At 35.8% G+C, this 16,317-nt stretch overlaps 1 protein-coding gene across 1 annotated transcript in view; it reads left to right on the forward strand.

The window, feature by feature from the left end:
* Positions 1-16,317, forward strand: part of WDR70 (WD repeat domain 70) — a 118,604-nt gene that overhangs the window by 85,059 nt on the left and 17,228 nt on the right. Inside the window, exons 12-13 of the mRNA XM_039347924.1 lie at positions 4,812-4,896; positions 7,338-7,476. Of these exons, the coding sequence (XP_039203858.1) occupies positions 4,812-4,896; positions 7,338-7,476 (224 nt within the window). The remainder of the gene's footprint in view (positions 1-4,811; positions 4,897-7,337; positions 7,477-16,317) is intronic.

Consider the following 16,317-nt stretch of genomic DNA (forward strand, 5'->3'; position numbering starts at 1 on the left):
GGTGCCAGCCATGGGGATGGGGAAAGAGAACAAAGGCATTTCTGTCCTGCTTTGAGGAAGCTTATGCCAAGTTCCATTTGCCCATTTGCCTGAGGGTGGTTGTATGCCTAAACTATACAACTATCCTGAGTCAGGATATGAGTATGTTAATCAAGTAGTTCATCGTTGTTACAACTTAAGTGCTTAAAAAATGGGGGAGGACAAGGAGCAGGAGCAAGAGTCCCAGACCAGCTGGGTCCATTAGCAGGTGTGGATCTGTGTCACTCACTGAATTAGCTGTTATTAAGTTAAGCAGGAGTTACCCTAAAGCAATGGGACTTCAAACATGGCCCTTTTATGACTTGTGGACTTCAGTTCCCAGAATTCCTCAGCCAGGCACACTGGCTGAGGAATTCTGGGAGTTGAAGTCCACAAGTCATAAAAGGGCCAAGTTTGAAGACCCTGTACTATATGATAATTTATCAACCTGCACTTGCAGTATAGAATGTTTATATCTGATTTACACTATAACATAATTTAAAGCTATTAAACATAATTTGTTACGAAAATAGCATTAAATAAAATGGCTTTTGCAGGAATCCTACCAAATTTTATTTTTTTCTCATTTTAATGTGTGTTAAAGGATGACTTTATATAGTTTTAAGTATTGTTCTGGGCCTTAACCAGTAATAGCATTGCCTATATGCATTCCCAATTTTATTCCTATTGAGCATATGCTTGTAACTTGACAGAAATGTAAGAAAGTGATCATTAAAGAAACACTTCTGACCCTGAAAATAGTTCTTAAAATGTTTTGACTATATAAAATATGGTGTAATAAAAGATATTTAGTAATGTATACATAGCTTGTTCATAAAAATAAGTTGTAGAGATGTCTTCTTGTCTTTTGATATGATATGTATTTATGTAGTCAATATATTTTGTTTTAAGATGATTTTACATGTGCAAGTTTGTGATGCCACAAACCGGGTGCAGCTGCTTCTGAGTATCTGCTGTACTAGGGTTTCTCTATCTTTTCTAGTCTTTGGAAGTGATGTTAGAATCGTATAAAAAGGCACAAGGCAAATGGGTGAAACTTTTACTTGACATGGTTTGTCACAACAGGACCAATATTTAACTTGACTTTGAAGTCTTTTTAAAATGGAAAGTTGAAAGTTAAACTGAAAAGTTAACAATAAATGAAAAGAACTTGTTTTAGCGGAGATGTGAAATAAACTAAAAAAATATTTAATTTATATGTTCATGATCTAAATGAAATAAAGCAGAGGTCTCCAACCTTTTGGACACCAGGGACTGGTTACATGGACAGAGTTTTTTCTGCAGACTGGAGGGGGCGTGGTTTTGTCTGCTGCCTGCATCCCGCAGATGGGGCTTTCCTTGTTTGTACAGCCCAGTTACTGGCAGGCCACGTACCGGTACTAGTCCACGGACCGGGGGTTGGGGACTCCTGAAGTAAAGGAAAAGAAAATGTTACTGTTACTAAGCTTAACGAATAGAGGATAAGTACTGCAATTTTGGGGGGAAGGGCACTGAATTTGGCAAGTAACTATACAAAATTTCAATTTAAGTTTAAAACAAGAACATTAAAAGCATTATGGCTTTTCACTTTTTACAGAGCTGATAACTCTTTGGTAGCTTCATTTTATAGAAGTAGACTCCAAGTAAATCAAAGAAAGAGGGAAAAACATTCTCCATACTTGATAGGCTTCAGTGGTGTCTCTTTTTTTTCCCTTTATTTTAAGATAAATGGTTGCCTAAATTTAAGTTTTTCATTTAGTACTTAGATTATTTTTCTTTATATCCTTCTTTTCTACTAAAGCTCAAAGATTAAATATTTCTTTCCTCCAGTGTTATCCTTGTGATGGCACCCCTGTGATGTAAGATAAGTTGAAAGATGGTATTTATCAATCACTTTGTGAATAACCAAGGTTGAGTGAAATCCCCTAATTCTGGTCAAAGACTTAGAGACACAAAAACAATGGATAAATCTAATTTTAACCATCAGGACAGAAATATCAAAATAATCCGTCCAGCTTTAGTTTACAGAGGCTTTTCTATTTATTTCTCTATCTCATACTTCTTGAAAAGGTTTTTAAATATCATCTCTAGGATCAATACTGATCAGGATTTTCTGTTAACCACAATTTACAAACTAGTTTATAATATAGAGTTAGAGGAAACTATGATGAACATTAATAGTCATGGTTAATGATGAAGATGTAATATTAATTGTTATTAAGGCTGGCAGATGAGGAAGTAGGATGGAAACTTTAGATCCTGTAGTTTGATGCAATGAAAGAAGAAACTTTTTGCTAAGATATTTTTAAAATATTAACAAGAGTCATCTGCCTGAGTTTCTGTCTTTTATATCATTCCTCCAGAGAAATGATCATGTCAGGGCCTAGTCTGTCAAGGCTGTAGGAACCTTGATTGCGATTTATTTTTTGTGAAAGATATTTGAGCATTTGCCATATGCAGTTGTTCTTCTGCATTTATTTCTACAGTTGAATTACATAGTGTTTGGACATCATGTAGAGCTTGTGACTTGAGCACTGCAGTCTTGGTTTGTATTTTTTTTATTTATTCAGTTTGCAGAGCAAACCCATCTCACACTATTTAAAAACATGCAAATAAATAATCAAGCAGTAACAACAACAAACACATTAAAACCATTAAAACGCAAAATATGCAGTCAAGAGTGGTATTTCTGGTCTGATTTGCATATTATGTTCTCTGTCATGTAGATAGTAATTAGCTCAGTTGTCACCTCTCTCAATTAATTAGAGAAATTATCTCAGCTTTTGTGTACCTGTAGAAATCATTCATGCCTCTCTTGTAACATTGGATAGAAGATAGAAGGGACCCTTAGTATCCCCCATAATTCTCAGAAAACTACAGAGTGGATGACTGGAGGGGGGGGGAAGTACTCTTTCTTTGATCTTTTAAAGTTTGGAGGGTAAGTTAATAAACCATGTGTTCCTTTAAATGACCTAAGGCATGTATTTTTAAAAAATCTCTGAGACTTTCTGGAAAAGGGGTCCTGGATTTCACTTCATTTCATTCATCAAATATATATGGCTACCTACTTGACAAAAAGGTGACTCTGAACAGCATGCAGTAAAACTATAAAACTGTTAACATATAAAAACTATTATTCAGAAAAAAATAAAAATCACAATTAAAAGCTAAGAAAGGCAGCAGATGTCAATGACAAGGGAGCTACTTCTGTAACTCATGGCCTCCAAACCTGATGGCAGAATCAGGTGTTGAGGGACGCCAGAAAACTAGCAGGGATTGATTGGGTGCTTGGCAGACAGCATGCATTTAAGATGATGACAGGTTGCACAATCCATATTCACAACCTTCACAGCCAGTTTCTAGCAAGAAAGACAACAGGGAAGCTAGCAGGAAGTTGGTAAGAGAGGACTACCTGTAGATAGATAACTTGTACATTTTATCAAAAACTTTTTCACCATCAAGCAATAAAAATACAGCTTTCTCTTTTCTATCTTTATTCAGAACAATCAAATCTATTGCCAGACGAATATTATATGACACATGCTTAGTTTTGATGAACTCAGCTGAAGAAATTTTTGCTAAAGAGAACTGTTTAAGATTTTAATAGCTAATCAATGAAATAGGATTATATTTAATATATAATCTATGATCTTTACTGGGTTTTGATGTGACTGTGATATAAACTTCATTAAATGAAAATGATGACATACCATTTTCAGTTTCTCCATGATAATGCTCAGGAACAAATATACCAACTCTTCTATACTATTTCATAAGAAACGCATCAAGTTTCAGTATTCATAGCCAATATCACATTTTATCTCATCCACAATTGAAGGAGTATGTATAGTAATATTATTGAATGCATGTGCTGTTATTAGTCTATGGAGGAAAATAAAAGTTAAATATGAGTTGAATAATATCACAATGATCTGAATGCTATCTTAACATGTTTACCTTAAAAAAACAGAGAAATGATGAGGAATATAGCTGGAACTTGGAAAATAGTTTGGGGGCAAAAAAAGAGAGTAAGAACTCAGTATAACCATTATGTGAAGAAGTCATTTAGATCTCTTGAAAATACTATTTTTCATTTTTAAAAATTGTACTTGACTAACATAGTAAACTTGAAAACCTGTCTGTTGAAGCTTTTAAAGCTAAAATTAGCTTCTCACAATTAGATCTTTGCCTGTATAAAATGTAATAAATTTTCCAACAATTGAATATTTCCTTCAGGTTTGGTTTGTCAAACCACATTTAGAATCCTTCTGAATCCATTAAATTCACCCTTCACTTCAGAAGAATTGTACTGAGAAGTCCAAAGTAGGATTCGAAACCTGTGGCCTTTCCAATAATAGTGAATGATAACCCTCAGTATCCTAATGCTGGCCGCGCCATCTAAGTTTGCTGGCAGTCAGTCCCCAGTACAGGGATTATGTCCTATTTGAGCACAATGAGAAATTACAATTTTGTACTCTAAGAAAAATCTTCAGTTCACGTGAATACCCTTTTCTCCTCTTTTGTGCTGGCAGGGCAGACTCAGAAAGCTTTTGCTTTTATTTTTAAACTAACCATAATCATTTGAAATTTTCAACTAGAACTTATCATTTATGATAAGTGTTATTTTGTTTATTCTCTGAAACTGCTCTAGATGCATTATTTACAATTCCTCTTGGACCAAAACCTTTGATGGAGAAAATCATTGAAAAGATTGAAGCAGGAATTAATATCTTTGCTTTTTAATATAAGAATTGCATTTTAACCACTGGATATTCATATCTGTTACTTACTAGGTGATGATACCTTAAAAACCTGGGACATTAGACAGTTTAAAGCACCTCTTAATTCTATCAGTGGCCTACCAAGTTTCTTCCCCATGTAAGTAGCTTTTATCATTTTTAGTGAAAAGGGAAACACAGAAATGGATCAAGATTAGTTCACTGGAGAAATATTTTTCTGAATTTAAGTTTGCATGGCTCGAACTCAACATATTGGCAATTTTGGTGTGGCTTACCAGTTTTCAAGAAATAGATTGTATTGGTAAAGTTTTAAACCACCATTTAAAACAGGGATGGGTAGTATGGAACAAGTTGTATGACTGGTTGGAGACTAGAAATAATAGAGGAGAATAAATATGGAAAGGTCAAAAGTGAAAATATGTGTATAATAATGTATAATAATAATAATATGAATTATTCTTAGTAAGAAGTAGAACATGAAGGAAGAAAAATGTAAATAAGAAATAACGGGGCTATAAGGACAAATATTCTAAAGAAGAATAAGGGAGAAATGTAAATATTAGATTACCGTTACGTAATTGCTGTAAAAAAAGGAGGAGTATAGTGTGTGTATGTGTGTTATGTTTTGTTTTGTTCTGTTTTGTCTTGTTGGTTAAAAATAAAAATGAAAAAACAAAACAAAACAGGGATGGGAATTGTGGCTCTTTTATGACTTGACTGAGCATGCTGGCTCATGAATTCTGGGAGTTGAAGTCTACAAGTAATAAAAGGGCCATAGTTCCCCACCTCTGATTTAAAACATTGGCTCAGTGGTTATGAAATATAGTAATAGTAGTAAAGTTGGAAGGGACCTTGGAGGTCATCTAGTCCAACCCCCTGCTCGGGCAGGAAACCCTACACCATTTCGGACAAATGGCTGTCCAGTCTCTTCTTAAAAACTTCCAGTGTTGGAGCATTTACTGCTTCTGGAGGCAAGCTGTTCCACTGATTAATTGTTCTCACTGTCAGGAAGTTTCTCCTTAGTTCTAGGTTGCTTCTCTCCTTGATTAGTTTCCACCGTTGCTTCTTGTCCTGCCTTCAGGTGCTTTGGAAAATAGCTTAATTCCCTCTTCTTTATGGCAGCCCCTGAGATATTGGAATACTGCTATCATGTCCCCCCTTGTCCTTCTCTTCGTTAAACTAGACATACCCAATTCTCGCAACCGTTCCTTATATGTTTTAGCCTCCAGTCCCCTAATCATCTTTGTTGCTCTTCTCTGTACTCTTTCTAGAGTCTCAACATCTTTTTTACATCGTGGTGACCAAAACTGGATGCAGTATTCCAAGTGTGGCCTTACCAAGGCATTGAAGAGTGGTATTAATACTTCACGTGATCTTGATTCTATCCCTCTGTTAATGCAGCCTAGCACTGTGTTGGCCTTTTTGGCAGCTGCAGCATATAAGGCAATATTTCATAGGAGTGTTAAGTTGTAAAAGTTGCACAGTTTACCTCAAGCATCCAAAAATCTTTTCACTTGAAAGAAATCTAGTTTACCTTTTTTTAATACTACATATGCTTTTTTCTAAATTGCTAATAGTGAGTTGCATGATGACTTAACGATAAGGAAAAACATAGATTTGAAGGGCTTTTGGATTTAGTGAAGATGAGCCATATTAATCTAAATAAGGATATAGCATAAGTGGTGTCCAGTATAAGCATGGCTATAACTATGAAACAGTGATAGGTTGGGGCTGAATGGCCTTGGTTTATCACCATTGGGCCCTAAAACTTATCCTTGCTTCATAGATGATAGCTGTGAAAGCCTACACCAGTATACTGTCCATAGCCACTTTAATACAGCAAGGCAGGGGGAATAATACTTTGCAAGATCATATGTTTATGGTATTAGATCTCCTTGGTTCCATATCTACTTTGGACAGGAATCATGGTGAATATTAAAACTTTGATGAGCAATGTCATGCTACACCTTTTTCAACAAAAAACTTGAGAAGGAAATTGGCCTAGGATGAAAGAAAAGGGAAGAGACAAGGTTTTCCCAACCAGGCTTCATTCCAATTTGCTTAGCTTGCAGAGAGCAAGAATTATATCTCCCCCAGATTTTAGGGATAATGTTAGAGCTTTTGATATAAATTGATTTAGCATATTGCTTTTACTCGCCACTTGTCTATAAGCTCTTAGCTTTCACCTCAAATTAATTTTAAAGAATCTATGCGTTTGTTTATTGCTTTGAGAGGAAACATGAAAAACGATTTTGAAAATGGGTCTGTTTACCATTTGTCATATAAAATGGTTGGGTATCATATTGCTAGAAATAGACATTATGGCCCACTGAATTATTACTGAATGATAGATTTAAAAACTCTCTTTATTTTGTAAACTAAACACATGAGACACTTTTTCATTCTGGTTGTTGAAATCTTCAGGAGAAATCGCTATTTGTTGGTTTTTTTAATTAGGATTATTTGGAATGCCGCTTTGATTTTAGTTGTCACACACAATTATCTTTTCAACATAGATTTGAAATATTATATAAAATGGATTTCAAAAAAATTAACTAATGTATATTATATTGTCTACAGGACTGACTGTTGTTTTAGCCCAGATGATAAATTACTTGTTACTGGTATTTCTGTTAAGAAAGGACATGGCAATGCAAAACTTCTCTTTTTTGATCGGGAGACATTTAAAAAAATGTATGAGATCGATGTCACTGATGCGGTAAGCCAAAATTTAGTATATCACTTATTTTATCGATGTATGCGAATGATAGTTATTTCTAAGGATGATGAATTTTGTTTATTAACTTTAGATTACAATTAAATGCAAGCTTGATGTTGTAGAAAATTCAGTTAAATGGAGGGTACTATTTCTGTATTGGATAATTATGTGATCTCTTATAATAAATTCATCCCATCAGTCAGTAACAATAATGCATGTTTTCTGCAGGGTGGGAGAGTTATGCAGTTTATTAATAACAATACAGCCTGTAAGAGGGCAAGCCAAGAAAAAATCATTGGAGAGTTTTAAGTAGAGATTGGGCAACCATTTGTCTGAAATGATATAGGGTCTCCTGCTTGCACAGTGGTTTGGACTAGAAGACCTCCAGGGCCCCTTTCAACTCTGCTGTTCTGTTGTATTCTGAATTGTATCCCAGTTCCTGTTTGTCATGGATATCCCATGTGATTGGGCTTGGGGTGAACTTTAAGGCTGATAATCTCACCAAGATGGTAATTTATCTTGGAGCTAATGAAACAAGAGGTTAATATTACTTAATGTCTTCTGGATCCCAAGTCTTGAAATAGTTAAAAGTTTTAAAGCAATGAACATCACAGAGCCTCCTCATCCCACTCCAGATTCTCTGGGCCAAGCTTGAGGAATCCCTAACTTAATTTCTCCATATAAAGTTTTTCCTCTTTCACTGTTAGACTTTTTTGTTAAAGTAGCAATAGCAATAGCTTTATATTGTGTCACAGTGCTTTAGAGTCCTCTCTAAATGGTTTACAGAGTCAGCATATTGCCCCCAACAATCTCATTTTACCGACCTTGGAAGGATGGAAGGCTGAGTCAGCTTTGAGCTGGTGAGAATTGAACTGCCGAACTGCTGGCAGTCGGCAGTCAGCAGGAGCCTGCAGTACTGCATTCTAACCACTGTGTCACCATGGCTCTATAATAAAATAGTAAATTGACATGACACCACCTTTAAGCAACTTTTCAAAATTACCTTATTTTTCTGTGACTATTTGTAACTTAATTCTGTTTACAAGGTCAAATTTTGTTTGTAAATGCAATAGGTTTAAGAGTGGGGGTGGGGGCAGCCCACAATGAGCACAGTTGCTTGAATCATTATTTTTATATTGTGGCATATTATAGTTTGTTTCAAACTCCACAAAATGAAGAAATGCATATTATATCTTCAAGGATGATTAATGAATTTTTCTCTAAGCTTTGGGTAGAAGGACAACTGGTAAATATTATGAATCAATCAATCAAAATGTTAAGAAAGTGAAAGTGTGTTTGGATGTTATCTATTCAACTGTATCTGAATAGGATGATGAATATCCAGACAGATGGAGAATATACTAGATATGGATTAGAGCACAACATTCTTTAAATAGTTTGGTCTGAATAATTTTGGAGCGCCCCACTCATCTCTCTCCCTTGTACTCCGATAGCCAGTGGACTGAATGGCTTTTGTCCTTCTGTGTATTGCTGAGTTCTCTTCCTAGATTAATAGGCATTATTAGGTTCTGTGCTTTGCTTATCTTGCTCTTTGCTTTTGAGATGTGATATTATTTGAATGGTTTAGGCTGCCAAATTTCGATAATCTGAGTTGAGATCAAAGTGTTGTTGTAGAGGAAATGTCAAAAAAAAAGAATTCAATATCCATTTGCTACCTTTTGATATGATTACAGTAGGTATGGCATATATAATTAAGAAATTAAAGGAAAGGAAATAGTCCGTGCCAGCCAAAGAATATCCATTGCTTCTTAATCATATTTTTAAGTAAAAATCAGATGATGTCCCAGTAATTGAAGGAAGGCTAGAGGAAGGAACTTGGGTCCCCATTATAGCTCTGGAGAAACTAATAACACTTACTGGGTTAAAGGATAAACTACCTCTAATTGGTTCATTACATGAAACAAGACTGGTAAGCATGTAAAGAAAAACACTTTTTACAGCTGTTTGGTTTTATTTTATCAGACAGTGGGGAGGGGGCTGTCCAGACAACAGAGATAATTTTAAATTGCTTTAGGGCTGTAAACCTACTGTTTAAAACTGCTTGGTAAATAGCCAGTTGATTTTGGCCTGTGAATGAACCTGATGCTTAATGGAAACTTAATGGCCAGTTCTAAATGCTTGACCAAAAAGATGTCTAGCATTTCTTTCCATCGTAATCATGACAGCCTTTGTTCACCAACTTCCCCTTTATGTTTTTATGGGAAAAGTGCATTATTATTCGAAGTTTTTTTTTTCTAGATGGGGTAATGTGAGAACCTACAGGGTTATCTTATCCGTAGGCATGTAGGCAGTGCAGCCCATGCTGTTTTGTAGTCATTAAGACAGCATTACAACACAGACTCGACCCCTTTCATATATGAATGTGACAAAAAGAGATGTTTTATATACTTATTTTTATTTATTAATCAAATTTATATAGCTGCCTATCTCATGAGCCACAGCTTTCATCGTCCCTCCTCTCCCCGCATGGACAACTTTACCCTCCCTTCCTCCAGAAGACTTGTTATCTAGCCAGATTTATTTATTTATTTAAGAAAATTTATATGGCGACCCAACTCTATGAGTGACTCATGGAGGCTTATAAAGATATCCCAATATAAAAGCAATAAAGAACAATAACCCCCCCCACCCTCTGATGAAAATAATCAGTTAATCAAATAAGCCAGATGATGGGCTCCGTTCCACTCGAGGTTCCCCAAGCCTGTTGCAAACCAGGTCTTCAGGGTTTTGTGAGTGTGTCATAGTGGGAGCCAATCTTATCTCCGCAGGGAAGATGTTCCACAGGGGAGGGGGCTGCCACGGAGAGGCTCTTCTTCTTGGTCCTGTTAGATGTACCTCCTTAGGAGAGGGGAATCTTTTTTATGAGTTGCAAAAGATCTCACGGATGAAAATTGGTAATTTTATGCAGACTTTCCGCAACACAAATTTCCACGTTGAGTGCTTCTATAAAGAGAAAGGCAATGTATAAATCTAATAAAATGAATCTGAGGAGCTGCAGTTTTCCCATCCCTTCTCTTCAGAGTGGATACATGGTACCTCACCACAATTTTGTCAGATAGATAAAGTTCATGTTTATACTGTTTCTACAGTAGTGATTGGGAATATCTTACATCATCATCCATCCTTCGCTAGTGGCAGTATATCAGTAATAAAGACAAGCTATATATTGCCATAGTGAATGCTTGGGAAGCTTATATGATGCTGTAAATCAACACATTGGAAATGGCCTTAGAAGCTTAGTGCAGTGTGATTAATAAATGCAATTTATTAGATTTGTCACTTTGGTCCCAAATGTTCTAGTTGACATATAATACTGGTACCATGTCTATGTCATACAGGTATCCAGTTATAATTTAATAGATGCTAAAACATGTTATAGTATCTTAGTCGCCTCTGCGTACAAATATTTCCAACTCTGCTTTTATAACTTTGATGTGTAATGCTACATGCACATTGCAAAACAAATATATGCTGCTATGAAATTGCAGCCTTTAGAAAAGAGGAAAATATTGGCATATCACCTCTGTAATGTCAAGTTTAGAACCAGTGATCTTTGTCAGTATTTTTTTGCATCCAAAGTTTGTCTAGTATAGAATAAACTTATGTGTAGTTTTGTTAATTTCTTCATTTTGGCTTTCTTTTTATAAAATAAATGATGACATGGTATAATATGTCATATGTTGTTCATCTGAGGTGGTATTTACCTACTTTTAAGAACTGCTAAGGACCAGATGATTTTTAGTCTGTCCTAATACGTAAAATCATAGAACTCAAAGAGGGTGTACTTTCTTTTTTATGTGACTGTAATTGCTATGCACATAGTGTTCTTTTGAATCTCTACCTTAAAAAAATAGTTTTAAATGAAAAGTACAATAATGGGTAGGTTTCAGGTTAGCCATAATAAGCCCAGTTTGTGGGGTTCTCTCTCCCCCCCCCTCTTTTTCTCTCTAAGTAGAATGTCAACATACAGTCTAACTGTCCATATGAACAACTCTCCTTATGTGTTCAGAGCTTTTCTTGCTCATGACCTTCTTATCGTACTACAAGGGCTGCCAAGTAAAACAAATCAGAACAGCATTCTTCAAGCAACCCCATTGTACAGCTTCATCAGCACTAAGGCAGAAAGTAACATTGGTTCTTGAGAAACAAGCATTTAAAGTCATAATGTTTTCTTAGTAGCAGTTCTTAGTCACTGTTCTATATCGTTCTGATCCGTGTTGGAGTCTTCAAGTGGTCATTTTAAAACTGTGAAGCAGGGAGCAAGTGTGGGTATCCCAAGGGATGGATCTCCTTTAACATCCCTTCATCTCTTATTTCCTTGTTTGTTTGGGGTTTTTTTAATAGCTGCTGATGTTTTTATAATCAATGATGATAGTGGTTTTACAGATTTATTCATTTTTCTTAGCTTTGTTGTACACCACCCAGAGTTGTTTTTGGTGAGATGGGCAGCTATGTAAATTAGATAAATACTACAGGTGACATGATAGCAGTGTTCCAATATCTAAGGGGCTGCCTTAAAGAAGAGGGGGTCAACCTATTCTCCAAAGCACCTGAAAGCAGAACAAAAAGCAATGGATGGAATCTAATCAAGGAGAGAACCAATCTAGAAGTAAGGAGAAATTTCCTGACAATTAGAACAATTAATCAGTGAAATGACTTGCCTCCAGAAGTTGTCAGTGCTCCAGTATGGAAGATTTTTAAGACGAGATTGGACAGCCATTTGTCTGAAATGTACAGGGTTTCCTACTTGAGCAGGAGTTGGACTAGAAGACTTTCAAGGTCCCTTCCAATTCTGTTATTCTGTTAATTCAGAAGTGCTGTGCTAATGAATTATTTTAGCACTGAACCCATTAAGGCATGAGTCAGTAGCCTGTAATAAATACATGTAGTTAAAAGTCACAATTTTTTTTTGTCCCCCAAACTCTAGGGAGTTATTTGGCCAAAGGTCGACTGCCTATCTTTAGTGTCTCTTTCAGACAGGACAGAATTTCTCTGGAATGGCTCTTTATATTACTCAGTCTGAGAATGGAAGCCTGGATGCCAATAAGATGCCTCTTCAATGTAGTGTCCTTAAGATGTGATGGACTTCTACTTCCGTAATGTGCAGCCAGTACTACTTTTTACATTCTCCGCTTCAGATATTTTCATGAAATTGTCATCTTTACAATAGCCTCACACTGTATACTTTCAGGGTTAGAAATGCCAGTTGGATGTTAAACAGTTTTCATATAGTTGCACAGTTTTCTACCTCTTCTTGTAAAGGCTGGCTTTTATCTGACCTATATTGCTATGATTATGTGGCCCTGTGGTTTCTGCAACCATTTACAACAGTTCAGTTGGATTCGTTTCTCACAGATAACAGTTTTTTTGCTGCCTTTATTCCCATAGAGCATGAAAACCTGATAGGACTGGATTTCTCGCCCACATCCTTATCGCTCCTGGAATTTTGGAAATCTTCATTTTGAAATGCGCACTGCCAAAAAGCCACCTAAAAACCTGCACATGAAAGGATGTGTCGTACACATTTATTATTTTTTATTTTTAAACATATCAGGGACACAATTTGTGCTAAGAGGCTGAGTTTGATCTAGGAGTTAAAGCACTGAACTAGGAGTGGGAAATCCTGAGTTCTAGATCTTGTGGTAGACCTAGGAGGTAACTATGTACTTTGGGTCAGCCACTCTCTCTCTTGGTCAGCCACCTTGGAAGATGGTAATGAAATGTTGCTAAAAAAAACTATGTGGACTTGTCTGTGTAGTCAACCAGAATCAAGACTGATTTGACAGACACAGCAACAACAAAAGTATTGAAGCTCCTGGATGGAGAAGCTTCTGAAAACCCAAAATTGGGCTTCTTGTTACCTAGACTTACATCCATACTTCTCTCACCACCAATATCACGCTTCATGATACAAGCAAAACAAATTTGTAATAAGTCCAAATTAATGAATATATTTAGGTTTATTGCAATGAAAATGTTTCTACAATATTTTATTTTTCCATGATATGAAATATAATCCGATGATTTAATCTTATGATTAAATATCCATCCTGATTTATAACTCCTGTGGTCAGAAACCTCAGCAGCAGTTTTATGCTAAGCTCAATCAGAATTATAGCACAAAAAAACTTGTAATTCTGTTTATCTCAGTTTATATGGATCCAAAGTATACATCTTGTATAATCTTCAGAGTTGCTGAGCTATGTATTTTGTGCATTCAGCAATGATTTAAATCTTCAGACTGTTTACCTGACCTGGACCAAGGCCAAACGTATAAGTGTGACAGAGAGAGATAAGTCTTAAAAACACATCTTCCCAATATAGGTAGCTATGGCAGCTTTAAATCTCATTCATAAACTCCTTATAGAGAAGGTCTCATTTATTTGAACCAATGAACCAGTCAATTTTGTACCATTCATGTGACTTAGTGGAAGAATTGGGAAAACCGATTGCCATCTTAAAAGAATCAAAACATTTGTTAAATAGGTAAACAAACTTAATGAAAGTTTGTAGCTCATCACACCGTTGATGCGTTTTCATTTGAAATCAAAAAATATAATAGTATGAAATGACTGCAGTAGTGATTTCTGGCTTATGAATATAAACGAATCCATGTTTCCAACTGCTGGGTTTGTTTATTGTTCACAGAGGTTTTCTATGGCTCACATGCAGAGAATTTTTTTATATTTTCTTCTGCCCCTTCTTCCTTCAGCTAGGAAGATAAAAGCTTAAACCTGGGAACTTCTGCTTTTAGACTACAATTGAGTCTCTTCCCAGTCACATGGGCTCAATATGGACCACAGTACTGCCTAATCAGTACTACCTAGGTTTCAAAGTCAAATTCTGTTTCCATTTGTACATTTTTTCAGTAGTAGCTAACATTATAAATTCAGTGAGTTCTCAATTATGAGATCTTTCAAGTTCTAGGTTTACATTATATTTGTCATGAATTGTTTAGCTTGTTCTTTAAAAGGGGGGGGGGTTGCATCAGGGTTGACATAAGACTTTTTCAAATATTGAAACCTCAGCATGATGCAGACTTTACTGATGTATTCTAAAAGTTTAAGTATGGGACAGATACTTAAAGGAAGAAGCTGAAAAAAAATCAGAATACAGAAATATCCTTCATTCCAACCAGCAGTGAGACATTGGGAATTTGAGTTTTGCATTGAGTTAAATCAGAAACTGTTACCAGTGTTACATACAGTCTGATACTTCAAGAACCTTGGACTAGTTTTGACCTGAATGTCCAATGAGGCACCAGTCCAAGTTTATGACTATACTACTGAATTTCAGTCTTGTAGTTTGCCACAGAAGATAGGTGATGTGGCTTTCTGTCACTAGAGCCATATTTTATTCTAGGCTAAAAAAATATATCCAATTAGTTTGTGGTCCAGCTATAATGTAATAAGCTTTGATTTATTTCCCATGGATTACTGTTTTGATAAACATAGTAATCAACCAATGGAAATTGCCTGCATAAAGACATGTGAGGGGTAGGTGTAAGCCTTACTGATGCTGCATACCAGACAAAGTGGAGGGCAAAATGTAAATTTGTGGACCCTGCGATATGGGAACAATGCAAAGAACATGAAGAAGACTGTCTTGATGAACACAGTCAATACAATTATTATATAATCTATACAGGGAAAAAGGACCCTAAAATAATTCCCAAACTATCTTGTTCTGTCCAGCACTCCCCCCCCCCAATAATTAGATAGTCATCAGCAGTCAAAATGTTACCCACATTCATCCCACAGGATCCTTTAGAACTGGAAATACTAGAGGCATTTTGCATGCAAACCATTTGTTGCTTCAGCCATTGCTTAATCTTTTTTATCTTCCCCGGGGTTTTCTTTCCCCATCTTTGCACCTTTTGTTTTCAAATTTCTAAATGCCAAACATATACCGTACATTACTTTTCTTGTATAATTTAGCATTAAATTAATTTAAATTGGATTTCCAGGGTAATCACGAACTATTACTTGCCAGTTTATTTTCTAATGTGGAACTAAAATCAGAAGTGGAAGCCAATAAATGTGAAAAAGAAATGTAAGTGGTTTTGATCTTAGGCTTGTGCAAAGCATTTAGGACTAAATTTATGCCAGCTTTCTTGGAAGGATGCTTTCTGAATGTGTGTGACTGTCTCCAATGACAATTTTCCCCCAAGTAAAAAATAATCTATATGCTGATGCAGTTTTATTGTGCTACAGAGGGAAAAGCTATTTCCCCTTTTCTGCATTATACAATGTTGATTCTGCTGTTTTTCCCCTAAGTAAAATAACACAATGTCAGAAGGAAGGCACATTTAATGTAATCCGTATAATAAGTTATTTTCTGGTTAGAGTCAGCGTCATTTTCTGATGCTAGCACACTTGCAAATCAATTCCCTCAGTTGATCTGTTTTTAAGAAGCAGCTGGTAATATTTATGCACAAATCTACACTGTGCTGATAAGAGTGGTGAAGCATCCTACATCTTGCTTATTATATGCAAAGATTGTATGCATCTGTGTCTAAATGAGTTTGCAAGTTGTTTTATAGCTAAAGATGTTCTTACCTATTTGGGGTTTAGGCATCTGTAGTGTAAGAGATGATCTCATATGTGATAATGTGGGATTTTGTTGAGCTTGTGGAGCTTGAGGAAATGGAAATGGCTTAACCTCTGCCATCAGCAGACTTGATATATCCTTGAATCTCAAGAGAGAAATATATCAAAGATATTTGCCTTCATATGGCCAGGTGAGCAGTTGGTTCTGCGAGATAACACTCTATTCATGGAAGATATTAAGCTACCTACCTTGAAAATTTTCATTCAGTCT

Source organism: Crotalus tigris, unplaced genomic scaffold (assembly GCF_016545835.1).
Source record: "Crotalus tigris isolate CLP2741 ecotype Arizona unplaced genomic scaffold, ASM1654583v1 scf7180000018103.2265978, whole genome shotgun sequence".
Lineage (NCBI taxonomy): Eukaryota > Metazoa > Chordata > Lepidosauria > Squamata > Viperidae > Crotalus > Crotalus tigris.